The sequence below is a fragment of the Zea mays genome, chromosome 2 (assembly GCF_902167145.1).
Source record: "Zea mays cultivar B73 chromosome 2, Zm-B73-REFERENCE-NAM-5.0, whole genome shotgun sequence".
NCBI lineage: Eukaryota > Viridiplantae > Streptophyta > Magnoliopsida > Poales > Poaceae > Zea > Zea mays.
Genome location: NC_050097.1, coordinates 9,860,759 through 9,886,675, shown reverse-complemented (window position 1 = coordinate 9,886,675; position 25,917 = coordinate 9,860,759). Strand labels below are relative to the sequence as shown.

Here is a 25,917-nt window from a genome sequence, read left to right as displayed (position 1 = left end):
GCTGGCGAGGAAGGCTTTTCAGCCCAAGCGCAAGTAATAGGCTTCTTTCTCTTTTTTTTCAACATGAAATACACATCACATTCATTTCAAGTGTATATTATTTCGGGTGTGTAGTCAAGTCAAAGGTGTATTATGTAGTTCATATCCCTTTGTTTTGATTGAAATCATTTTTCAATGTCTACTCTTTATTAAGACCTATTCTGACCAACGTTATTTTATTATAACCATTCTCCATATTTTAGAATTTCCAAATTATGTCTAGCTTCCAAATTTGAACATTAATGTGTTTCTATAATTTGTTTATTATTAGTATTATTATGTGCACACCCAAATAGACTCTAGTATGAGATGCACATACACGTATTTATTTATTTTGTCATTTGACCACTTTAATTTCTTTAGTTGAATATGCACAAAGGAGAAAAGAAAAAAAAATCAAGAACTCCTCAAAATTCTAGCATAGAGGTATATTTATTCATTTATTTTCTTATAAAAATTTTGGGCATTACATAGAGCCCTGCAACCAAGCCAAGACTTAGACCATGTTTGGTTCCTTTAGTCACTGACTAAAGTTTAGTCGCTAAAGTATACCGTTTAGTTCCAGTGACTAAATCAAACTAAAGAGCATTAAGTGATGTGAATAATGAATGTATCACCCCTATTAATAGTGGATGTTTGCTGCAAGAAGAAAGTGAAGATGACAAATAAGGTAAAAACCACACTTTAGTTCTTTTTAGTCACTCCATTGGTGACTAAACAACTAAAATTTAGTCACCCACTTTAGTCACCATGTTTGCTTCTTTAGGGACTAAAAGTGACTAAATTTTAGTCACTAAACTTTATTCACGCTTCTCTGTTCTGGACTACTAGACCGCTGCTTACAGAGCATCTCCAAGAGTTCCAAAATAAAACACTATTAATCCAGGGTTTTTTTGGCAGGATTAAAAAAAAGACATCTCTAATGATTCTCATATCTTTTGCCACTTAGAAAATTGACCAGCGTCTGCGCGCGAAGAAAAAACGCACACGCACACCACGTATCCTCTTGGCGCTCGTCCACACCACCACCACGCCACCCAGCTGCTGGGAAGAGCGTGGTTGCCCAAGCATTATTTTTCATGCTCTTTTATGCTGACGGTGATTTTATGTATCATAAGTACATACGCGTACATATAAATATTACAATAAATTATTTTATTTTTTATTGAAACAGTTTGTATTGCAACCGATTAAAGATCTGTAACTACTAACATAGATAAATAAATTCAATATCATGTTAAGAATTTAGTTTTTTTGGACACGTGAAGAATTTGGCTCAAACGCCTACTCCTTCAGTCCAATCATTCTCTCCCGACCTAATGCGTTTGGTTGCGGGACAGTCAGGACAGTGATATCTCCTAGCGTCCTCTCATATCTTTAATTTTAAGAGATAACTAATGATAATATTATAATAATATTATCTTAATCCTTAATTCTGAATTAAATAATCTTATTTAAAAAATAGTGTATCATCATGTTATTGTAACCAAACGCACTGGGCCCAGTCGTGTCTTGTCACTTCTTTCTCCCACGGTCCCACCAGAGTCCAGACCACCACCGCAAGTCTACACTCCTTTCACTCGTGCTCTCTGCGGTCCTGCCTGGTTCGCGTTGCTCCGAAAAAATTCCCAATCCCACCCAATCCCTAGCCGCGCGTGCTGTGACTCGGCTCCGCGAGAGGCGGCATCCGAAGGCAGCGACGATGTGCAGCGGGCGACTGGGCGAGGAGTGCAGCATGCCTGCGTGCGCCGCGTGGCATCCGAGGCACCGCACGCGCAGGCTCCGCCGCGGGGAGCTGGCCAGCTAGCCAGCTAGGGCTGTGTGCCTGCTGCCTGCGTCTCTGGTCTGCCGAGCAGAGCGCTGAGCAGTGAGCACACAGCATGTTCGGTCGTCAGCACCGAACTAACTTGATTTGTATGTGTCGCGTACTCGCGTTTAAGTCTATTACACAGAGGAATAGCTGATCTAGACATGCAATTTGTTGTTGGTTTAGGGGGTGTTTGGTTACCCCAAACTAAAATTTAGCCCATGTCATATCGAATGTTTGAACCTCCGTTCCGGATATTAAATGTAGTCGGATTATAAAACTAATTTGTCAGCCAAAGATTAAAAGACGAGACGAATCTAGTCCAGTTGGTTGGGTCTATATTTCATACTCCTATTTAAAAGTCAAATGCTTGATGTGACCCGGGCTAAACTTTAGCAGCAGCAACCAAACACCCCCTTAGTCAGTCAAACCAGTCAAATCAAACCTGAACCCAGCTCAAGCGCAAGTCAGACTGAGAGAGAGAGAGAGAGAGAGAGAGAGAGAGAGAGAGAGAGAGAGAGAGAGAGAGAGAGAGAGAGAGAGAGAGAGAGAGAGAGAGAGAGAGAGAGAGAGAGAGAGAGAGAGAGAGAGAGAGAGAGAGAGCAAAGGGAAGTCATCATAGGTATTTTGAGAACATTCCATGCATACTTGCCTGGCTCGCATTTGCCTGCGAGATCACCAATCAAACAAGCCACCCGTGCTTCCTGCTACCCTGCTACGCTGCACAATCATCCTGCGGAATTTAGTAACGGCGAGTTATTCCAAAGTTCCGATCCCCAAGTTGTTTATTCTCCTATAGTTTGTCGGTTTGTGTGGTTCAGATTCCTCCCGCTCTCGCGCAAGTGGTACACTGTGTTTCCAGCTACCATTTTCTCCACTAACTAATTTTATTTTCAGTGTCTCTCGTTTCTTTTATTTGCGCGTCAAGTTTCAGCCATTCCTTGCTCAAAGGAAAAGTTTGAGCCATTCCCTGGGAAGGTAGGTGAGGGTACTGGACAAATCCGAAATGCAAATGGGCATATGCTACATATAACCGTAGGCTTGCTTGCTACTGCCAGAGACTCGGGTACATGGTATCGGGTTACAGTCCAAACAGGAAATTCTAAGGCCGATGGAAGATAAGGATATGGGTACAGTCACCCAGTCCTGCCATGACGCGAAAGCTTATAGAAATCAGGTGGCATAAATACTGTGCAGGGCTAAAGGTTGGTGGGTCGAACGGACCAGGCCATCAGGTTATCTAGAAAGCTCTCATGCTCTTCCATTTCTAGGCTAGCCTAGGTCTGGACCAGTTAGAGTAGACACGCAAGTATCAATCGATTCATAAGAGGAGGAGGCCATTGAGGGAGCCAAGTAGAAGGCAGTCACTGCAAACAACGGTATGCATTGCAAGGAGGAAATATAGCTTTCAGCCGTTGCTTTTCATATGCGTTTCAGAAAGTTTGATCATCTCCCTTTCGATTTTTTTAAAGAAAGTTTAATCATCATTCTTGCTCAGAATCAAGTTCTTAGCTCTTAGACACATTTAGTATCTTGTTGTTAGAAAGCTGGTGAGCAACTTTGTCAAGCCTCAAGAGCTCATGGAAGATGGCAGTGCTCCAAGACGGTCTACTCCACCCACCCGCAGAAGCAGATCTGCCGAGTTCCACAATTTTTCAGAAAGGGTAGGTTGTTATGCATCATGCATATTTTGTATGGACGGATCATGACCAGTTACCGGCATTTGATCTCTTTTGCTTGGAACATTTGTAGAGGAGAAGGGATAAGATCAACGAGAAGCTGAAAGCATTACAGGAGCTTCTTCCAAACTGCAACAAGGTAACATGCATTGCGTCTTAATTTTAATCCGACCATACCCCTTCTGCTGTTCTCTTTTTCGTTTGATCTCAGAATAGCTTGTTTCAGACCGACAAAGTTTCGATGCTAGACGAAGCAATCGACTACCTAAAATCCCTTCAGCTACAGCTTCAGGTACTGAATGAAATCATATCAGATACACAATTGTTGGTTACACTAGACATTTATTTATTTTTATCTTTCTCTCCTGCATCCTTTCCTGTTTTATTTATTCAGCCTCCAGATATTATGGGTGCTATAGTAGATCATCACATTGTCATATATGCACACAGATGCTGGTCATGGGGAAGGGAATGTCACCAGTGGTTCCTCTTGAGCTGCAGCAATACATGCATTACATCACGGCTGACCCTGCCCAGTTGCCTCCATTGCGCCCATCCGGCCAGCAGCACCGGCAATTTCAGATAACTCAAGCCAACCCCCAGCGACAATCTAACGTCGAGTCGGATTTCTTGAGCCAGATGCAGAACTTGCACTCTTCTGAGCCGCCTCAGAACTTTCTCAGGCCGCCGAAATTGCAACTTTATACACCGGTAATATGTTCAAACATTATAGATATCAAAGTTAATTTTAACCTTTTCTTGTCTTTATTCTTCTTTTCTCGTATTTCACGCATTTCAAGATTTAAGATTTTTCTTTGTGGGGAAAGATGAAAATTTAAGCTGCTAGATCAGGGATATACAGTTCAAATGCCAACACTGTCAGCTTTTACCTGAACGGTGCTAGCTACTCATCACGCCTTATGAGAAGTTTACCTCTGATTCAGGAACAGAGGGGTGGCCTACCCAACACGAGCCACAACACTGGATGGATTTCTGGGAGTTCCTCGTATAACTTCATGGAGTGATGTGCTCCTAATGACAAAATTTGACACGGCAGGCGTGCAGCCTTGAACTCGGAAGAGATCGTTCAGTTTGGGACCTGCAGCATGGTTCACCTGAGAGAATTCCATGAATGTGTAGTACTAGTTAACTAGCTAGCTAGTTGTGTTATTAAATAAAACGTTGTGATTGTGATGCTGCTCATTTTGCTATCTGAATCTTACCGTCCAATTCTCCTCCATGTTCATGCAAAGGCTGACAGGTGGCGTCTGAATTTATCTGTGCAGCAGTATGCTACTACTTGTTAGATTGATCGCATCTACCTTTAACTCCCGCGTTCTGATGGAGGCGTAATTAACTTATAGTTGTGACCCTCTTTTACATCAAATATATAAATAATATAATGTACAGTATAATGTAGAGTATAAATAGTGTTTTGCATATACATGATTTGCTAGCCACAACATGAGAGAGTGTTTTCAGGGACATTATTCCTTCTCCCCACCAATAAGCCATTGCTGTAAATTTGAGAGACATCTGCGTTGGGACTAGAATTCACATTATCATGTCTGATGTGATTGATGGACACTGTTGTTTGCATCCAATCCAATGAGATGAATAATATATCCTCCCCCACAACTTGGCCAAATCTTTCAGCTTCCATTCTTCTGCGTATGCAGGTATGTTGCGGCAAAGAAAATCAACAGTCAAAAGGCCTACAGTACTACCACTTCAGGCCCATTCCGTCAGGCAGCATGGGCTAGACTGGTTTCAGCGAACCATTCATAGGGCACATAAAAGTCACTATAGCCTGGAATCTAGCTCCATGCTGGCTCTGAACAGATTGAACTCATTACACGTGCAAACAGGAGCAGCCCGAATCTATGACACTTTGGCGTCCCGTCCGGCGTCCGGGTGGTACTCATCAGAAGCAGGGTTCTCCCTTTGCTTGAACAGATCTTGCAGCACGAATTTCAGTTCGCGTTTTTGCAGCAGGCATCTAGTCTCTTCCACAGACCTTGCTCATCTTCAGCAAGGCTGAAAGCACGCTGTCCATGTCAGGCCGGTCCGCCGGATCGGACGCGGCGCACGACAGGGCCAGGCTCAGCACGTCCGCCACCGTGGACAGGTCGCCCTCGGTGACCACCTTCAGGTCGGGGTCCAGGACGTCGAGCACCCCGTCGAGGCCCCTCGAGATCGCGTTGTCCACATACTGCTGCAGTGTCAGTGGCACGCCCTCCTCCTCGATCATCCCGGTCGGGCGTCGCTTGGTGAACAGTTCCATCATCAAGACGCCGAAGCTGAACACGTCCACCTTCGCCGAGACCGTCCTCATGTACGCGAATTCTGCGTGATTGGATTGTACAGACAGATAAAAACGTTTTCTTGCAGAAGTGCCAAGAAATTTGCAGAATTGGTGCTAGAGCACCATGTAGATTACCTGGCGCCATGTACCCGATGGTGCCCCTGAACGCCGACGACGTCGCCGACTGCGCGGCGGCGTCCGTCAGATGGACGCCCAGCATCCTCGCAGTGCCGAAGTCGCTGACGCGCGCCTCCCAGTCGCTGTCGAGGAGAACGTTCGACGGCTTGACGTCGCAGTGCACGATGGGAAAGTCGTACCCGGTGTGCAGGTACGCCAGTCCGTGCGCCACCGAGACGCACGCGCGCAGCCGCTCCGGGACCGTCCACCGCTGCGCGTCCCTCCCCGGGCCGTGTATCGCGCCGTCGAGGTCGCCGTTGTCCATGAACTCGAGGACCACAGCCTTGATCTTGCCGGGCTCGCACGCGTACCCGACTACGCGCGCCAGGTTCTTGTGCCTCAGGCGGCTCAGAGTCGCAAGCTCGGTGAGGAAGCACTTGTCGGACTTGGCCGGGAACTGCGCTAGGTTGAGCCGCTTCACGGCGACCACCTTGCCGTCGGGCTCCACGAGCACGCCCTTGTAGACCGTGCTCAGGTTGCTGCTACCGATGACGTTGCCTTCGTCGAATGAACTGGTGGCGGCATCCAACTCGCTGCAAGTGAACTTCCTCAGCTCCGGCACGACGAAGTCCTCCGCGAAACTGTTTGCACCGGTAGAGCCTCCCTTCTTCTTGTACCTCCGGTATCCGAGAAAGAGGATCGTCACAAGCACCAGTAGTAACAGCACGGCCAGCACCAGCAGCACCACTAGGACCGCGAGCCCTGTCCTCGAGAACCCCTTCTTTCCGCCGTGGCGGCAGGGAGCGAGAAGCTTCCAGCCGCAGAGGCCAGCATTGCCCTGCAGGCTCGACATGCTCAGGTTCGAGAACACGCCGGAGTCCGGCACGGGACCCTCAAATTGGTTCCAGGAGAGGTTCAGCGACCTCAAACTGGTCAGGTTCGCCAGTGCCGACGGTAGGGCCCCCGTGAACGCGTTCCGTGACGCGTCCAGCGTCTGTATGTTCTTCAGTGCGCCGATGTTTGAAGGGATGTCGCCGTCTAGCTCGTTGCCGGAGATGTTCAGGCTTGTGAGGACGTCGAGGTGAGGGAAGAGGCCGGCAGGCAGGGCGCCGGTGAGATTGTTGGCAGAGAGGTCGAGCGAGTAGAGGTTCTTGCACCCTGCCAGCGTCGACGGGACACCACCGGATAAGCGGTTGTTGGACAGATCGATGGACTGGACCATCGTGAGGGCGCCGATCTCGGTCGGTATCGGGCCCGTGAACCCGTTGTTCGACAGGTTGAGGTACATCTGCAGGGCGCTCAGTTTCGCGATCAGCGCGCTGGGGATGGCGCCGGCGAGGCGGTTGTGGGAGAGGTCCAGCGTGAGGAGATGGTCGAGGCTTCCCACCGCGGCAGGTACCGTGCCGTTCAGCGCATTGTTCGACATGTCGAGGAAGGAGAGGGACCGCAGGTTGGACACGGCGTCGGGGATCGGGCCTACGAACCTGTTCGACGCGACGCTGAGGACAGTGAGCTGCCGCAGGCCGAAGATCTCGTCGGGCAGGGCGCCGTCTAGGCGGTTCTGCTGCAGCGTGAGCTTCTGCAGGGACGACAAGTTGGAGATGCTCTTCGGGACGCGCCCGACAAACCCGTTTCCCCCGAGCTGCAGGGCGATGAGCTTCGTCAGGTTGCCCATCTCCTCCGGTATCGCCCCGGACAGAGCGTTACCCTGCAACTGCAGCAAGCTGAGCTCGCTGAGCCTGCCGACGCGAGGGCTCAAGCTGCCGGTGAAGCTGTTCCCGGCCAGGGTTAACGTCCTGAGGTTGCTGCAGTCGAAAAGGTCCTCTGGTATGTCGCCGGACAGCTTGTCGTTGTCCGCCAAGGACAGGAAGTGTAGGTTCTGTAGCTGACCAAGGCCGGCAGGCAAAGGCCCGGAGAACTCGTTGAACCCCATGCTCGCGTTGTACAGCGAAGTGCAGTTGGCAATGCTCGCCGGAATGGGGCCGGAGAGCGAGTTGTTCTGAATGACGAGCACTTGAAGATTCTGGAGCGATCCAATGTTCGCCGGAAGAGGTCCGGAGAGAGAGTTGTAGCTGAAACTCAGGTATGTCAGGTTGACGAGATCCATCAGCGACGCCGGCACCTCTCCGGTGAGCCTGTTGGCGTGGAGCATCAGTTTCCGAAGCGACCGTAGCTCTCCGAGCTCGGCCGGGATGGACCCGGTGAGCTGGTTCATGGACAGCTGGAGCGAAACCAGCGACGCGCACCGGCCGAGCGAGCGGGGAATCTCCGACGAGAGCGCGTTGCCGTACAGGAGCAGCACCTTGAGGCTGGCGAGCTCCCCGAGCTCGCTTGGAATCGCGCCGGTGAGGCGGTTGCTGTACACGTTGAGCGTGGTCAGGTTCTTGCAGCGGCCAATCTCCGGCGGGATGGCGCCGGAGAACCGGTTCTCGAACATGTGGACGATATTGAGACGCGAGAAGTTGCCGATCCCCGGCGGGATCGGGCCGGAGAACTGGTTGCCGCTGAGGTCCAACGTCTCGAGCCGCGTGAGCCTCGCGAAGGACGGCGGCAGCTCGCCGTCGAGACTGTTGAGCGAGAGTACCAGCTCGTTGAGGTTGGTCAGGTCACCGATGCAGTCGGGGACTGCGCCGGTGAGGTCGTTGTTGAAGACGCTCAACCCTGCCATCGCCGAGCAGTTGCAGAGGCGGCGCGGGATGCCTCCGCGGAGCGTGTTGTTGCTGAGGTCCAGCAACTGGAGGCTCCCGAGGCCGCCGAGCTCCGGAGGGATGGCGCCGGTGAGGTTGTTGGCGCCGAGGACGAGCCCCTCGAGCCCGTCGAGGCGCCCGAGCTGCGGCGGGATGCCGCCGCCGAAGCGGTTCGACGTGAGGTCCAGCAGCTGGAGCGTCGATATGTTGCCCAGGAACGGCGTCAGCGTGCCCCGGAGCCCGGTGTCCACCAGCTCGATGGACGTGACGTGGCCGGCGCCGTCGCAGGCCACGCCGGTCCAGTTGCAGTGCTGTGGGTAGCGGCCGCCGCCGCCGCCGCCGCCGGACCCCACCGTCCAGCTGGTCAGCGTGCCGTTGGGGTCGGCGGTGACGGCCTTCTTGAACGCCAGCAGCGCCTCGAGGTGCACGGACGCGGACGCGTCGGGGACTGCGGACGCCGCCGGCGCCGCCAGGACCAGCAACGCTAGAGCTAGCATCGCAACGGCATTTGACACTGGAGTGTAAGAGTAAGAGCAAGTGTTCTTCCAGGATGCCATTCCACTTGCAATTTTTTTTTCTTCTATCTCCAAGGCACCATGTGTGTTGTGTTCGAATGTGGACTCTGGCGATTGACAAGCTTATAAGGACGAGCGCGGTGCGCGGAGGCCGTGCCCGTGCCATCATCGGCTGCCAAGTGAAGTCAACGTTGTATTTCCCAGCGGCGTCAACGCGCGACGGAAAACAGGATGGCTTGACTTGTAATGTGGCGGGAAATATGCGAGATGGGGGAGGACGGGACGGGACGGGACCGTCCGGTACGGTACGGACGGGGCGATGCGGACATGCGACGCAGCCGTGAGACGCCGCGGTAATGCAGATACTGACAGCCGTGCCGACATGAGCGTTCGCGGCCCCGACGTGAACGGGTACCGGAAAGGCGCCGAAATTTCCTGCCAAACACTCCGGCGTGCCGCAGCGCCGGCCACGGATAAGGGATGAGAGGCTCTACCGTTTCGCTGCGGCTGCAAAAGTTCACGTCTGTTCAGTTGAGTTCGTCTCTGCGGTTGCGGAGTTTTGTGTTCAGATTATTAAGGGAAACATTAGGGTATAAAGTTGCGAAGATCGTCGGCATCAGCGAAGCCGGGGTATTGGATGGATTTGCTTAGTTGCCTGCAGGAAGCATTGTTATCTGAACGGCGAACGCGGCGTGTGCAGCTTTCAAAGCTTTCGAACAAGGAACAAATTTTCATGGCTGAACTGCTTGCTCCTTGCTCGGAATCTATATTATACGTTTGGTCAGTACTAAGTAATCAGTAGGCAAAAATGCACCTTCGCATCTCTAGGTCGCAGGGAAGACTTGGCAAAGATACAAAAGCCCCGCTGGATATGGAGCATCACTTGTTGGACCACTAAGAGAAGCGCGCACACGCACTCATGCTCGCCTAGCTGGAAACCAGGGCGATGGATGGCCAAACCGGGCCCACGGTCAGCACCAACTTGCCGACGGCAAACAGTAGCAGCAGCAGACTGCATATAGAAAAGAGGTCGGATGATCACTGAATAATAATGGTATTCTTCTAGCCCGCCCAGGTCAAAAAGGTATTGAGTAATGTTGTCCATTCTCTCTGATTCTCTCCACTACGCCACTACGGACCTCAAAGAAGAGAAGACTCCCGTGATCAGCTAGCCACCAGTGACGGACGCTGAAGGCGCACGAGCTGAAAAACCAGCTCAAGTCACGGGCTCCGCCCAGTCTTAAACAAGGCGGAAGCGTGCCTGGCTGGTGCATGCACGGTATAGCAGGAGGAAACGGACAGGGCGGCAAGGACGGGCGCACGCAATGGGTACGTGTATTTTCGTCTCCAGCGACGCCACGGCGCGGCGCGCAAGGGGGCCCATGGAATCGCTTTGGCTTCGGCTCGGTATGCGCGCGGGGAGCGATGCAAGTTGCTGGACGGAGGACGGTGGACTGCGATGGCGGGCTAGCTGCAGACAAGCGGGGTGTCTGTGACTTGTGACTTGTGAGAACCAAGCAGGACGCGCGGGGCGGCACGTGACGTCGACAGGACGACAACTCGTGCGGCCGTGCCGGGCTGGACGCGAGGAAACGGGCGTGGGTAGAGATAGCAATAGAGACTGATCTTCGATTCCATTCCCGCGGAGAAGTCCGGTCTAGTTTGGAAACCCATTTTATTCCACTATTCGGACAAGACGGTGCCTCTGGGCCTCCATGGTAACCAGCAGCGTGGGCTCCGGGTCCGCTGCGGCCCATAACCCTTACACGCCGCGCGGCCGGCAACTCCATCTCTGGTGAGCGGTAACTGGTTTGTTGTTTCACTTTTTTTTGTTTCAGTTGTTTTCCACTGAAAATATTAATGCGGAGACAAAGTCGTATTTCCATTTTTTATATAATCTGAATGTTATATACAAGACCTACCTACCCAATAAAACAAATTAATTATCATCCATTCCTGCATAAACATATTGTAAGCATCAAACCTTAGTTGTCATTTTGCTATCGTTTCTGTCACTTTTTATAATCAGAATTTTGCCAAGGACGAGAATGGGGGGCGCGCAAGCAAAGGGGCGCGACAGATTGGTTGAAGAAGGTGGAAGGTGTGATGCGTGGAGAAGACAACGAGCCGGTCGATGCTGTTTGACAGCAACCAAGCTCTGGCTCTGCTCATAGTTGACAGACACGATGGATTTGTAAGTGCAAATGACAAATGTATGATCTGGTCGTAGACTGCTAGTGCACTGATTCTATAACCACTTGGATCCAGTAAGAAAGCTTATCAATGCTGCATAGACGAGATTAGCAATTGAAGACAGATGTATACGCTTTATGCTTAATAACTCAAGTGTAGAACAAATTATGCAATGGAAATTAGGAGAATGCCATAATTCATGCTCATGTATAGCTTGCAAGCCAGAAGTCTAATGCTAGAATAGAAGGAGCTTCATTTGTTGATGCTTTATTATTGTGATTGTCAGAAGGAAGATGTTTGTCATGTTTTGATTTGTATGGCCGTATGCAAGAGATTGCAAAAATGCGGGAACAATTTGGTTTCCATAATCTTAAAAAAATGTATAGCTCGAAAAAAATATTGATGGATTCTCATTCAAGGAATTAAAAACAAACAATGTTTAAGAAAAAAAAGTATTTCTAAAGGGAATATATTCGAATTAAAAATAAACCATGTTTAATTTAAGTGTTTCAAATATTTGTTGACGCTGCTTAAATAGCGTCCATTGGGATGCGCATACCGACTAATACATGCCTCTCTAAACGGCTAATTACTTCGTTTTGCACCGAGCAGATGGGTGTGGGTAGTAGCAGTAGTAATGAAAAAGATTCTGAAGAAAAAGAAGGAAAAAAACTAACAAAATAGGGGTGGAGGGAAGAGAAGAAGGCTAGAGGAGAGAAATGCATTATCCTCCATGGTGACAACTGAGGAAGAGGAAAACTGACTGAAGTGATGGCTCATTGCACAGCCGATTCCTGGTTCACTGCTTTCTAGGGGACATAAAATCAGAAAACACTCTGGTCGAAATGATTGCCGCAGGGGCCAGGGGGGGAGGTGGCCTTCACTGATTACTGTTGGCCTTGTCCGCCGACATTCTTCGTCAGGACATCATCCATCCTGCCCTATCTTTCTTTCGGGAGGTAGATAGAAGAATAACCAGAGGAAATCTTTAGCAAAAGTGGCCATTAGCAGGCAGCTAAGCTCCTGGGCCATGTTCCAAACGGCCTCAAAAGCTTGGTTTGTTCCCGGGCCAACAGGGCGGCCACATCCCGCAGGGCGCCAAACGGCAGGGCATCTTTTTGCTCGTAGCCCTCACATGCTCGCCTCCACAAACCACAGAGGCTGATGGCTGATGGGTGATGGCTGATGCATGACCGAATTGGGCACTGTCTCTACGCGACCTTTTCTTTTGCGCCCGAATAAGGGACGTCGTGACTCGTGAATACAGTTTTTGGCCTTTGCTACTCTTTTGATGATAGAAAAAACGGTCGATGGCAAAAGATACGTAGCAGTCAAAACAGCCGTATTTAATCCAAAACGAACAGTCCAATATTGGTACCCGCATGTGCCCTCTGTTGGGCTATATGGTTAAGTCGTAATGATGTGGTTTTTGATAATGCACAAGTTTCCACTCCCTTGCAGGTCACTTTCAGAGAGACACATTAGACAAGGTTCTGGACACTGTTGCAGAAGGAGGAGGACAGACCTCAAGTAAAATGGGCCTGTCGTGTGCTTGAAACAACAATGATGGAGATCTTTTCAAATAATGGATGGTCTTTTTTTCATAGATTGAGAGCATAGTTTGAGAGCTTAAATTTATGAAATCTTTGTAGAATGTAAGATTTCGTTCCAATGTGGAACCCCATGTTTATGAGTTTGACAGCCGAATGTATCAACTGATACAGAAGCTGGAATATTAATAATATTCCCTTTTCTAAAAATATTGGTACCCGCATGGTTAGAGCTGGGACATACGAAATGCGTTTCACCTTGAAGCGGCTGCCTGTATCTGACAGATTCAGTAGGTACGGTGGTTCTGATTGACGGGCAGTTAAAGGAGACATGCCTACCTCTAGACGCCTTTCTCTTTTGTCCTTGGCCAATCTCACCAAGCTCTAGATTAATAACCAAGATTGGGAGCAACTTCTTGATTGTTTTGGGTCTCAGATGGCCGTTTCTCCCTCTGAATTTCCTGCAAGACACATGCGCAAAGAGTACGCAGTCGTCGTCTTCAATTCTGCTGCCACACAAACTGCGACGTGCGTGTTTATTGCCTGTCTCCGGCGTCAGAACGATGCTGGTCAATCCATGCCATGCAGTCTGAATTACTAGGAGCAACTTTTTTTTGTGTGTGTGTGCGTGTGTGTGTGCTCGCTGAATTGAATGAATCCAGCACCAGCAGTGCGTGCGATTTTTAGGATACCGACCGAAACTCATGTGGCGATTCCCATGTTATGTAATCAGGCCAGGCCGACGGGATGTAGTATCATCTGTGTTGATGGTGATGATTGGTGAGCTCCCCCACCCCACCACCCTAACTAACCGGAATGTCTGTCCCCTGCCTGCCGCGGCAGCCCACATGACGCTGACGGTGTGCAACACGTAGTTCCATCATACTCGACCAAAAACCAACCATTGGCACTAAAACTAACAGAGGATTGGCATCAGGCACCCGATAGATCATAGTAGAAATTTAAATAAACGAAGGGGAGCTCGCTTTCCTGACCTGAAAGGCGGATTCTGAAAAGTCAACACTGGACAGTACTAATAAATTGTCTGGTTGACCTGCTCTTGTACTGTGGCAAGTAAAAGAGGGGTACTCACTCACTATCAGAGCAAGTAAGCTGCAATCGGATGCTCAGGCTCAGAACTCAGAGGCCTAGCATAATGGCGCTGGGCAGCGTTTGATTCGTTGCCTGCTGCATCGTATTCTCTGCTCCCGGGTTCGGGGGTTCTCCGTCCGCCAAGCCGGCGCGTTCGACCCGGTAGCCCGAAACCGCCCGTATATCATGGGAACTTTTCAGTACACGGTGGATCGAACCGAACTACTTCCGCGCTGGCACGCCACCGGCAGGCACCGCCGTCGCCGAACCAAAACCAACTGCTCTCCACTCTCGTACGTACTCGATCGGCTCTTGCCTCTCGCGAGTTTAAAGTTGCCGCTCGCCACCTCGCGGCCTCGCCTCACGCGTCCATGCCCCGGTACCCCCGGCAATGGCAGCCGCAGCGGTGACGTCGCCGGACCCCTTCGCGTTCCACTGCCCCGTCGCTCCGGCCGAGGCCGACGTCGGCGAGTTCGAGTTCCACGTCGTGCCAGCCGCCGCGGCAGCGCTCTCGGCCGCCGACGAGCTCTTCTCCGGCGGGAAGCTCGTGCCTTTGCACCGGCCGGCGCCCGCATCGGCGCCCTGCTCCCCTCCGCCGTGCCTGGACGTGGAGCCCGCGTCCTCCGAGCCGACGTCGCCTCGCGCCCCGCGATGCGCCGGGCGCCGCTGGCGCGACCTCCTCCTCCTCGTCTCCGGCTCCAGGAAACCCAAGGCTACCGCCGCCGACGCCAGCAACCGCGCGGCGGGTGGGTATCTGCACGCGGTACGGGAGACGCATTTCCGGCCGCTCCTCTCGCGGGACTCGTCCTCGTCCTCGTCCTCGGCGTCCTCGGCCGACTCGGGAAAGAACGCGCGCCGCGCGCCGCCGTCGTGTTCCCCGCTTCGGACGCGGTCGGCGCCCGTGGCGAACCTGCTCCACCTCATGTCGTCCAGGACGAAACCTACCGGCGGCGACAAGGCCGGCGCCGGCCCGGACGCGCCGCCGCGCCCGAAGCGGCAGGAGCCGGCGGGCGCGCACCCGCTCCTGGCCCGAGCCTCGTCTTCTTCGTCCTCGGCGTCCTCCTCGGACTCCTGCAGGAACCCTCGCGCGGGCGCGGGGCCGTGGCGGCCGCGCGGCCCCTCTCGTCCGTCCCGGCCCGCGGTGGCCGCGGAGAGCCCGCGCGTGAGCGCGTCCGGACGCGTGGTGTTCCGCGGCCTGGAGCGCTGCTCGAGCACGCCGGCGTCGGCGGGCGCCGCGCCGCGCCGGCCGCGGCCGAGGGGCATGGAGCGGTCCTACTCGGCCAATGTGCGCGTGGATCCCGTGATCAATGTCTTCGGCTTCGGCCACCTGTTCATGCCGTCGTCGCCGGCCAAGGAGAGGGACGTCGCGGGCCGTAGGAACAGGCCGGAGAAGCTGGCCATGGTGCTGAGAGATCCACAGGATTAGCGGCCACGCTTGTGCGATAATGATGCATTGGATTCTCCTTGTCTCTTTTTTTTTTTTGTTGTTGTTGTTGTTGTTGTTTCCGATCGTTGTAATATAACGCCAACTCCCAGTGTTTAGTTCAGTTGTAGGATCAGAACAAGAGAAATTCCAGGGAAACTTTGGTGAGATCTGAAATCCAAGAGATCAATAATCATCATGCTACGTGCTACTCCTACTCTTCATCCTCTGTTCCAAAAACCCAAGCACTAATCAATATGCAATGTCAAATCACTCCAACTCAAGAGGAGTGACGTTCACTCCAGTAGATAGACTGTAGAAAAGACAAGACTCGTCACACGATTTTCAAATTTCTTCGTCCTTGGCAGTACGACGTAACAGGATGAACCGATGCAATGGCAACGCGCCAACGCTGCCCTGCCGCAAGAAAGAGGAATTGTTTGGTTGGTACTCGATTGGAGGCCTCGTGATCCGTGCAGGTCTTCTTTTTTTTAACGCAAAATGTCCCGTCCTGACAGAATTAATAATATCTTTCTTTTGTCTGTCTGCTTAGGGCTTGTTCGGTTATTCCCAAAACAAATGGATTGGATGGGATTGGAAAAAAATGAGAAGAGGTTTGACTTATTTGGGTTTCAAACCCATCCCATCCCACTCAATCCACATGGATTGAGAGCTAACCGAACAAGCCCTTAATTGGATTTGAAATGTTTCAAACGGGATACTACGGTCTACGGTGGTGTTTGGTTCTCTGTGATTTTGACAAGTTGGATATTGAACAAAATCGAATACATATACCACTATATGTTCAACGATAGATTAATTGATGATCCGACTAATGTGATCTTCTTGTGTTGTTTCTGGATTGATGCTTGGACAATTCGACAGGAAGAGAAGGAAAAAAACTGGTGGAGCAAGGAAACCTCAGAATCCGAAAAACAACAAGTGAAATTTTCAGAAAAGCTCATGGATGGAAGCCGGTTGATAGACGCATTCAATGAATATTGTGTGTTAGTTTGTCCTTTTGGTATATCCGTGATGGGAACTTTAATCATGTGGGTGTTTTGCCTGTAAACATGATAAGTCCTTAGTTTGCTCTGTCATGATCATGTCGCTTCGGTTGGTTCTTTATGCTCTGCTTTTGGTCAGTTCTGTTAGATGGTCTGTGGCTCTTCGGTGGAAGGCTTTCCCCGTGTCATGTTTTCTTCGGCTGATAGTTGCGTGTGTTTTGTCGGCTTTTCTTTTCTAGTGGCCTCTGTGGTCATGTATGAACTATGTTTCTGTCTATTTCGTAATGAAACAGGGGGTGTTCCTCTTTGTCAAAAAAATACCACTATATGTTCAGTTGACGCTCTATTTCTCTTTTTCCGAATTCAGACTCTAACGAACAAGTCCTTAATTGTCGAGTTACATGTCCTTAATTGTCGAGTTCGATCTCCAAGGACTAGATGTACAGAACAAGTCCTTAATTGTCGAGTTACAGGTCCTTAATTGTCGAGTTCGATCTCCAAGGACGAGATGTACAGAACAAGTCCTTAATTGTCGAGTTATAGGTCTTTAATTATTGAGTTCGATCTCTAAGCACGAGATGTACTGCAATCTTAGCCACTCACATGATGTCGATTTTGGCATTTTTAGGGTCAGTTTAGGAACCCTATTTTTCATAAGAAATTTTCACTTTTAAAGAAAAAGTAGTTAGGGAATGGAGAATCCGCCTAACTGGAGTCTGACTCATACGTGCATTGGCGTCTCCGGCGCCGCTGTCTCTCGCCGCTGCCGCTGGTATTCACGCGTCGACGGCGTTGTTGGGGATAGCGGAGTGGTTCAGTTATATATACACTACTACTTTGGAGTCACCTGTCGAAAAGCTGGGTGGTTGAGCCTGGCCTGCGTACGGGGCCCCGTCTCGTGATCACATCCGTACGTCGCCAAGGCATGGCGCCGCTAACGCCTGTGGGCTGGACTGCCCGCAGGTCTCCAGTTGCAGCGGCCACCACGCACCAGGCCAGTGCACCGCCTCAAAGTATACTACCGCTACGCTGCCACTACGGAAGTGGACGACCCTCATCTTTGCCCGAGGATTCATCGATGAGCCAGCCAGAGCCAGCCATCGGGTAGCTTGCGCGCGGCGGCTAATGGAACTGGCAGTCTGGCGATGGCATGGCATCTGACAAGGGGAAGGGGACTGCCAGTGCCAGGCTGCGAGATGCCATGTCTCGTCTCGTCCCATCCCGTTCGCGTGGCGCCTGCCGCCTGGGGGCTGGCCGGCTGGGCCACCGTCACCCGTCACGACTCGCGACGCGAACGCAATACAGGGATTAGCATGGGCGCGGCGCGGGACGCGCGACGGGAGGCCCTGAGGGTCTGAGGGAAGGGGGCCCTGTGTCGTGTGTCCTGCTCGCTCCCGTCGCGGACTCTGGCAGTCGGCACGGACGAGGAGAGGCAGCCAACCGCTCGCACGAGGCAGACAGGTGAGCGAAAAAAAATATACTCCCTCCGTCCGGTTGAATTAGGCGTTCTGGTTATTTTGAGACAGGTTACAGAAGAGAAGAAATGACGCATGTAACCCTGCTTTATCTGCATTAAGCGTTAATTACAGAACAACTATTAAAAGCTCATTAATCCTTGGCTCTTTGACCAAAGCGGCACTAAAGGTGGGATGCTTGCTTGTTCCACTCGAAGTGGCGCCAAAATGTAATCTTGTCTCTTCCCGCCATGCACCTGCACAAATATTTTACCGGTCTCCAGGATTCGTGATTTTAATTTGGCGCCAGTCTGCACCTTGACGTTTCGTTTTTGTTTGGTGCACTGTCCACTCCACTCTATATAAAGAAAACACTCTCACTTCTCAGAATAAGACCACAAGTCATACAACAAAAATCGATCATGTCTCAGAAATTATGTCTTGATCTAAATCTGCTAGGACACGTCTCTGGCAGTGACAATGATAATGATAACATCATGCCACAAGAAAATATTGGATTATCTGTACAAGGACATGGTAAGTCCGTATCCACTTTCATTTATGCTAATATTGCATACTTTTACTGTACCAAAATCTTGAACTACTTGCATGGTTTTTTTGTTTAGCGCAAGATGCAATACCTGATCTTAATGTTGGTGTACATCAATTTGGGATAGTAGAACAGGAAGTTGCCAGTCCTCAACAACCAGATGGCTTGAACACAGGTATGCAAAACAAATCCTTTCTTTTTGTCCAGTTCTGAACTACTCCGCCCTTTCCAGTAAGAACGTGTTTGTCCTTTCTTTTTGTCGTAGAAATTGGTTTAGATGAAATACATGACCAATTCGATCCAAATATATATTGGGGATATGATGGATTCAACGAAGACTATGGTGATCCAAATATACCTGCTCTTATTCATGGTCAGGGCACATTTCAAATGATTCCAGATCTCAATGAAGTACCTCAAGGTTGGATATGTTTGAACCTAATAAACATGCATCTGTACAAAAAAAATATAGCCATAGTTTGACTTTTGAAAAATGCAGGTAATGTTGACTTCGATCACGACAATAGTGCCACCACACATCAAACAACAGGTACAAGAAGTAGAGGACCAAATCTCAGTGAACAAGTTAGAGATGAAATATATAAAGAACTACTTACTGATAGCAATACAGGTAAAAAGAAAAAATACTCAAGCCGGGATGTTGCACACAAGTTTGATTGTAGCATTCGAACTGTGCAGCGCATATGGGAAAGAGCTGAGGTATGTAAAGCTGCAAACATTCAAGTTGATGTTGGTTCAAAGATGATTACAAATAATGGAAAGAAAAGAATACAAGCTGACCTATCAGCACTTGCTACCATCCCTTTGAATGAAAGAAGCACAATTCGTAGTGCAGCGCAACAACTTGGAATAAAGAAAAGCACATTTCATAAGTTGTTTAAGGAAGGTAAAGTGCGTAGGCACTCGAACACTTTAAAACCACTACTAAGACAAGATAACAAAACAGATCGGCTACGATGGTGTGTATCACTGCTTGACGAAAACAGTTTGCCAAACGAGCCTAGATTCAAGTGTATGGACAATATAATCCACATAGACGAGAAATGGTTCAACATGACAAAAAAATCAAGGAACTTCTATGTATTGCCAGATGAAGAGGACCCCTATCGAACAGTGCAAAACAAAAATTCTATTGATGGCTCCTCTCCTTTGACGGCTCCTCCATGACCACGAATGGGGATTTGGCTTCCTAGACGGAGGTTCTGCTGATGCTGATTTGAAAATGGGATTTGGCTTTCTAGACGGACGTTGCTGTTAGACAAGAAATGGGATTTGGCTTTATAGACGTACTTTGTTGCTAGACAAGAAATGGGATTTGGCTGCTGATGCAGATCGCTGGAATCGCTCCTTTGCTGGCTTGCTGCTGATGCAGATCGAAATGGGATTTGGCTTCCTTTATGGTGCGCAATCAGGGTGTGAACGAGAATATGTGGCGCATGGGGAACGACGCAGCGGCGGCGGCAGTGCGAACGGCGTGACGGAGGTAAAGCGACAAATTCATTGGACATACTGTTTGGGCTAGAGCGCCTAATTCAACCGGACGGAGGGAGTATGAAACGTGCACGTGGCTGTCGGAAGGAATGAACAATGAATAGGGGAACGTATCGACGCGCAACCAAGACACAAACACAAGTAATCCAAATGTTGATTGCTATCATTTTTTATGGAGTCAACGATTTTTTAATTTGACCATATTTATATAAAAATATGGATATTTATAGTACATAATTAGTATCATTATATATATATATATTTAAATCTATTTTTATTAGGATTAATCGGAGATATAAATGTTGCTAATATATTCTATAAATTTAGTCAAACTTAAGAAAGTTTTACCGACACGAATACCATAGCGACAAACATTTAGGGACGAGGGAGTACGGGATATAAGGCCTATTTTAGAAATATTGTTTTTTAAAATAACCCTACCACCTCTCTCTGTTTTTTTTAAAAGGTGATTCTACCTCTATCTTTGTGTCTTTGCTGTATCGATTGCACGTGATACGTTTTTTAAATAGGAGAACCTACTCCTCACTTTGTACTAGTACTACACACGATATGAATCGTCATCCACCCTTAGGTTAGTTTGAAAATTCAAATCTCATTCTGAATTAGAGGAGGTACAAAGGAAAAAATAGATAAGTTTGGAAACTCAAATCTCCTATGAAATTGGAGTGGGTTGGGGAACTCAAATTTACTTAGGATTCGTGTCATTTCCCAGAGTAACTATCTCCAATAGGTATAATTCAAATAAAATATTTAATTAGTTATATGAGTCTTTTTTTCTGTTTGGGTTTGTCTTCCTTTAATTAGCCCTTGCTGCTCTTGCTTTCCAATGGGTTGGCTGGGCTAAAAGCCTTGTGGACATTTGTTATTCTCACCGCACCGGCCGGCCGCACCACGGGCCGAGTTTTCCGGATGCCGCAAGTTTTGTGGATGGATGTGGATCATGCACGGCATCTCTGCGTTTCGCTGGGAAGCAGGAGGAATAGAGGTGGTGCTGGTGCAGGTGCAGCGCTAGGCGGCATGCATTTTGACACCGACCAAAAATCTGAAACTACTGATTGCCATAGCTACAAGGCACGGCAGAATCAGAAACTAGAAAGAGTAGGACTGTAATGTCCGCAAAATCTATGATATTCTAACCTATGCATCCAAAGCCATTTTACCTACTGTCCAGGCCAAAAAGAAAATCTCGGCTCACTTACAACAACCCGTCACCGCAGACTAGCAGATCTAACCACACTCACAGAGCAGTAGTCAAATCTACAAACCAAGATCCATGTCGCTTATGCTTTGTCCACGTGTCCATCTCACGCTCACAGTTCTAATAGAGACTGACAAGATTACCATCAATAACCTAACCCAACATTTTATAGTAAAATTTGATGAGACTTGAGAAGGTGCACTGCCAAATACGTATGCTTTTGTTGGGCCTTGGTTGCGCAAGCTGGGGTGGCGTTCTAGCCGATCGGAGAGCGTCAGAGCGGTAGCTATGGGTCTGAACACATGTGGATGTGGTTAAGGAGCCCCGGGCTGGCCCAAGTACACAATTGGGCTTAGATGGACCAATGCTATGCAGTAGCCCACCATGTTTCTGTTGTGATATTATTTTTTTCCCATCTTGAATTCTCCCTTGATGCTTGTTTCTGTTTATACATGGCATTATTATTATTATTATTATTATTATTATTATGGTAGCACCCAAATCCCCAATTCCAAGTGTTTGTGCACGAGTTCATCTTCATGGAAATGATTCGTACTCCAAATACCCATAGCTAGACAAAAGGACTGTTTCATAAATGACTAACTAGCCAAACATTGATCAAAGTTGGTTCTAATGTATTCAAACAAGAGGGCTAATAGGTGGAATATTTTTTTAGACAGTTTTAATTAGTTGTTGGTTAAACAACTAGCCAACCACTTCTAATTTAGTTAACTTTTAGACCTTGTTTGGGAGTAAGTTAAATGGAGAAGATTGAGCTGGCTAAAATCCCGTAATATTCAATTTTGAATAGTAAATGATTTTCGCCCCTCCCCCTCGGCCCTCGGCCCCCTCCGTTACCTTGTTTCCAAACGAGCCCTTAGCGCTAACTAGTAACTATGTAACCCAAACATTCCTCATTTCGGTGTTCGAAGCTACACCGTCATCTGCAACCATAGCGTTTATACAGTACAGGCATACGGTCAGCGCAAAGCAAGGTTTCAACTCGCTCGGAGAGCTGAGCTGGGCGTTCCATGCAAGGCAAGCAATTGATACAGCTGCATACTAGTAATTTTTGGGAGAAAAAACTGCATATCAATAGCATGTTCCAAGCCATGAAACAGTGTTTCGAGCCTACGGATCGGTACAACTTCTCCACGAAAAATCATTTTTATAAGCAATCCCGGATGGTCAGCTCGTCGACTCCCTCTCGCCGTCCCGGTGGTTAGTTAGCTGACTGTTCGGATAATCAGCAAGCGCAAAAAAAAAAAAAAATGGCGGGATGCGCACGTGTGACTTCTCTTGCAGGGAGGATTTGACAACTGGGCTGATGCTGCCGCCAAACCTGCAGGTTTCTGACCGGATTCAGAGAACATGAGGGCTGAGGCCACGCGCTATTTCAGCATGTGCTTAAATTCGTGCTCACGGTCAGTCTTATCTGAAATTTCGCGGGAGATAGAAGTTGCCTCGAGGCCTCCCCCCCCCCCCCCCCCCCCCCCCCCCCCCCCCCCCCCCCACGTTTAACGACTTGGAAGAGAGGGCGGTAACAGTGTCATCTCCGATGTCCTGGTGGAAGTGGCGGAAGGGGAAGAAGAAGAAGTAAGCTCTGAACCCCTGATGTGCTTTCAGCAGCTTTGGTGATTGGAACCTGTTCCATCTCCATCTCCACCCCCTTCAGAAGCGTGTGCTTCGCAAAATTCAGACTTGCGCACTTGATTCTACTGGTCCTGTTGCACCATCCATCACCGAGAAGCGTCAGCGATGCAGGAATTAATATGCGAAAAAAAAGGGTACAGCCGCGGAGATCCTAGCTAGCTATTAGAAGCAGCTGACTACTAACTAGCTGGAGGCATGCCAGGCAGCCAGCCAAGGAGCCTTGCCTCACTGCGTTCGTCAAGCTTACGATCGGATGGATACCCCGCACGAGGAGCAGTGCTATCTGATGTTCTTCCTGAAACTGTTTCAAGTCGTCGTAGCATTGCAGCCTTGCAGAGGAGCAGACCAGAAACGGCATCAGGGAGAGATCTCGCTTAGGGCTTGTTCGTTTCACCGTTAATCCATGTGGATTGAGTGGTATTGAGTCGGTTTAAATCCATAGCAAGTCAAAATCCATCCCAATACATTCCAATACACTCCAGTCCATATGGAATTGGAACAACCGAACAAGGCCTTACGTGTTTGACAGCGTCTGTGGTGCCGACAGACACAGATGACGTGGATCGGTTCAGGTGTACCCATCACGATTGTGCTACCCAAACCTGACCTGCTCCAGCCTCCAGCTGCATCTGCACTGCACCTCGGAATTTTGACTTTGCCCTTGGACTTGGACAGGCACAGGCCTTCTTGGTGAAATCCGCCTCTCGGACTTTTTCCTTATTCCCTGAAAAAGACCGACATGACTATCTCTCTCTCTCTCTCGAGGACGAGGAGTAGGCCGGACAAACCGAACTGCTTATCAGTGCCAGGTGATCCGGAGCTCGGAAAGTCCTGACGAGACCAAGCACCGTACATGTGATCTTCCACACGTTCTTGTTTTTTTTTTTTTGCAGGATAAGTCTGCTCCGCCCGTGTGTGTGCTACTGAATCCGATGGCGATAGCCGCTGTTGGTTCGATCGGGGGAGTAGACTTTCCCATAGAGGAGCCCTGGGTCTTATTTTTCAGGAATTGGCGTTCAGACTTCAGCTTCAGTGAGATGGATGGAAATCATGGAATGCTATGCTGCCCTCCTCACAACAGCGTTTTAATTTGTATGTTTGTTCCTGGAGCAGCCTTCTGAGTTCTGTTTTTTTTTCAGACATATATTATATATATATATATGGGTAACAAGTTGGTATAACAGATCTAGAAATCTTGTAACAGCTACAACAAGTTGTCATCTTGGTACATCCAATCATCTGAAGCAGCCTTAAGAATTATGATTGTTACATGCAACAAGTTGCCATTCTATTTTACAGGTTTTAACCACTCCCCACTGAAAAAAAATGGTAGCTGCTGGTGATGCTGTTGTTAGATTCTATGGTGCCTACGATCGATTTCTAAGCGTCTAGAATATCAATCCGTAACTAAAATGAAAACCTCCATAATGAGTAGATCTGTTCTACGGAGAGTAATAGAGAAACACACCTTTGTTGTTGTTGGAGAGTTGTCGCAATTGCAGTCTTCATACCGTTGTCCTGCAGAGAAGCAGCAGACATCTGGATCCAAGCCGTTGTATGTTGTCGCACTTCCAGATACTCCGACACTTAGGTGATGGGGGCCTCTGGAACTAGGGCTTTGGGGCGAGGTTAGGGCTGGAAAAAAAGCTCGAGGCTCGCGAGCCGGCTCGGGCTCGATCAGGCTCGGCTCGGCTCGGTGAGGCTCGTGAGCCTAAACGAGCCCGAGCCGAGCCTAATTCCATGGCTCGCTACACTAACGAGCCGAGCCGAGCCGGCTCGGTGAGGCTCGCGAGCCGGCTCGAGGCTCGGTCCAAACTACTGGAGCTATCACTTGTCAGTTGTCAGTTTGTTTACCAGTGTCCAGTCATCTAAATCCAGTGACCAGTGTGTTATTTTGGTCACAACTCACAAGGAACTAGAGTGCATGGACATAATTTTTTATTATATGGAACATATTGTGCTTCAAGTTTAAGCTAATGACTGTAATTACTGTTGTTGAGTACTTGAGTGTATAGGCTCGCGAGCCGAGCCGAGCCGGCTCGCGAGCCTACATCGAGCCGAGCCGAGCCTCATTACCGAGCTCGCGAAGTGACCGAGCCGAGCCTGGCTCGGCTCGCTATTCCACCGAGCCTCACCGAGCCGAGCCGAGCCTGGCTCGGCTCGGCTCGTTTCCAGCCCTAGGCGAGGTACTGGCGTTAGTTTTTCGTGCGACCCTTTAGTCCTATATTTATAGCGTCATGTGCGCGGGGCTCAAACCGAGGTTAGCGTGAGCCCTCCCAAAAGGTCCGTTTAAGAAGATAGATACTTGGGTTTAGCCTAATCTAATCACTGATGATCAGCTGTAGAGGACACCCGAGTTTCAACTGTCTGCTAAGTAGAAGGTAGATGGCCTTGTCAGCTGCCCTACTCCGGATTCCAGACCTCCGGAAACGTAGCATTTGAAATCTTCAGAATCAACCAAAAGCAGATTAAATATACCAAGCGTAGATCCGTTTTGGAATTCTCTCCTCGACAGCATTCTGCGATTTGCACACACCATTGCCATCGATATCATTTGAATAGCTGCTAGCCTGATCCTCTCCTTTTCAATGGCACCCATTTTAAAACGTTTCCTCCCTCTGGACCATAAACAGAAACCACTTCGAGTTGAACTCCCTCGTCCTGCAGTTGGAAGTTGCTGGATGTAAAAGCGATTGGCATGGTCTAACAGGTCAGAGAACAGTAAACCGTGAAAGTTTTCTCTGGCCGGACCGACGCGATGAGTAGTACTAGTACATCGACATCGGCTGATGCCCTAAAACATGCGGTGCGCATGTGTAGACGTCGTCGACGGCATCTCGGCGCTGTCAGAAGACAGTGTTAGTTGGGCAGATTTGGAACAATTCTTTGCACGAGGAAGCTCCTATTCTGATCGATCGAGACAGCTCCGTCGACGATCTATTCCTCCGATTTTGTGGCTTCCAAACTAGCATATCGACTTCCCTCCCGAGAAAAGAGTGGATAGGCCAAACCGATCATACAACATTCGATGTCTAACTTAGGTAGTATTTGGTTCTGAAATCACTTAGATAGAACGGCCCTGTACCTAGAAGAAGCTCCATCCGAGAATTTTTGA

General features: G+C 49.3%; 3 protein-coding genes across 10 annotated transcripts; 2 read left to right on the top strand and 1 right to left on the bottom strand.

Annotated features, from left to right (window-relative positions):
• Window positions 1–1,617: 1,617 nt before the first annotated feature.
• On the top strand, window positions 1,618–4,774 carry LOC100280552 (uncharacterized). Of its 8 annotated transcripts, none has more exons than XM_008669664.4 (6): window positions 1,618–3,225; window positions 3,390–3,510; window positions 3,599–3,664; window positions 3,752–3,817; window positions 3,976–4,236; window positions 4,470–4,774. In XM_008669664.4, exons 2-6 carry the CDS (start codon window positions 3,427–3,429, stop codon window positions 4,548–4,550), a joined length of 558 nt encoding a protein of 185 aa, XP_008667886.1. In that variant the 5' UTR covers window positions 1,618–3,225; window positions 3,390–3,426; the 3' UTR covers window positions 4,551–4,774. The 8 variants fall into 8 exon arrangements, with proteins under 8 accessions (XP_008667886.1, XP_035820663.1, XP_020403278.1 ...); XM_035964770.1 differs by having other exon boundaries at window positions 4,476–4,765; XM_020547689.2 differs by having other exon boundaries at window positions 2,413–3,286; window positions 4,476–4,765.
• A 374-nt stretch (window positions 4,775–5,148) lies between these two features.
• On the bottom strand, window positions 5,149–9,269 carry LOC103645931 (LRR receptor-like serine/threonine-protein kinase FLS2). Its single transcript, XM_008670658.4, has 2 exons — window positions 5,966–9,269; window positions 5,149–5,871 (listed from the first exon to the last, which is right to left on the bottom strand). Exons 1-2 carry the CDS (start codon window positions 9,189–9,191, stop codon window positions 5,525–5,527), a joined length of 3,573 nt encoding a protein of 1,190 aa, XP_008668880.1. The 5' UTR covers window positions 9,192–9,269; the 3' UTR covers window positions 5,149–5,524.
• A 4,675-nt stretch (window positions 9,270–13,944) lies between these two features.
• On the top strand, window positions 13,945–15,577 carry LOC103645930 (translation initiation factor IF-2). The gene has a single exon (XM_008670657.3). The coding sequence runs from the start codon at window positions 14,376–14,378 to the stop codon at window positions 15,408–15,410; it is 1,035 nt and encodes a 344-aa protein (XP_008668879.1). The 5' UTR covers window positions 13,945–14,375; the 3' UTR covers window positions 15,411–15,577.
• Window positions 15,578–25,917: the final 10,340 nt, after the last annotated feature.

Bases quoted from the DNA above. Each gene is read 5' to 3' on its own strand.
- LOC103645931 (XM_008670658.4), bottom strand. From the start codon at position 9,191: ATGGCATCCTGGAAGAACACTTGCTCTTACTCTTACACTCCAGTGTCA. The intron at 5,872-5,965 runs GTAATCTACATG...CCAATCACGCAG, and splicing joins CATCGGGTACATGGCGCCAG to AATTCGCGTACATGAGGACG.
- LOC103645930 (XM_008670657.3), top strand. From the start codon at position 14,376: ATGGCAGCCGCAGCGGTGACGTCGCCGGACCCCTTCGCGTTCCACTGC.
- LOC100280552 (XM_008669663.4), top strand. The intron at 3,818-3,975 runs GTACTGAATGAA...ATATGCACACAG, and splicing joins CCCTTCAGCTACAGCTTCAG to ATGCTGGTCATGGGGAAGGG. The intron at 4,237-4,469 runs GTAATATGTTCA...CCTCTGATTCAG, and splicing joins AATTGCAACTTTATACACCG to GAACAGAGGGGTGGCCTACC.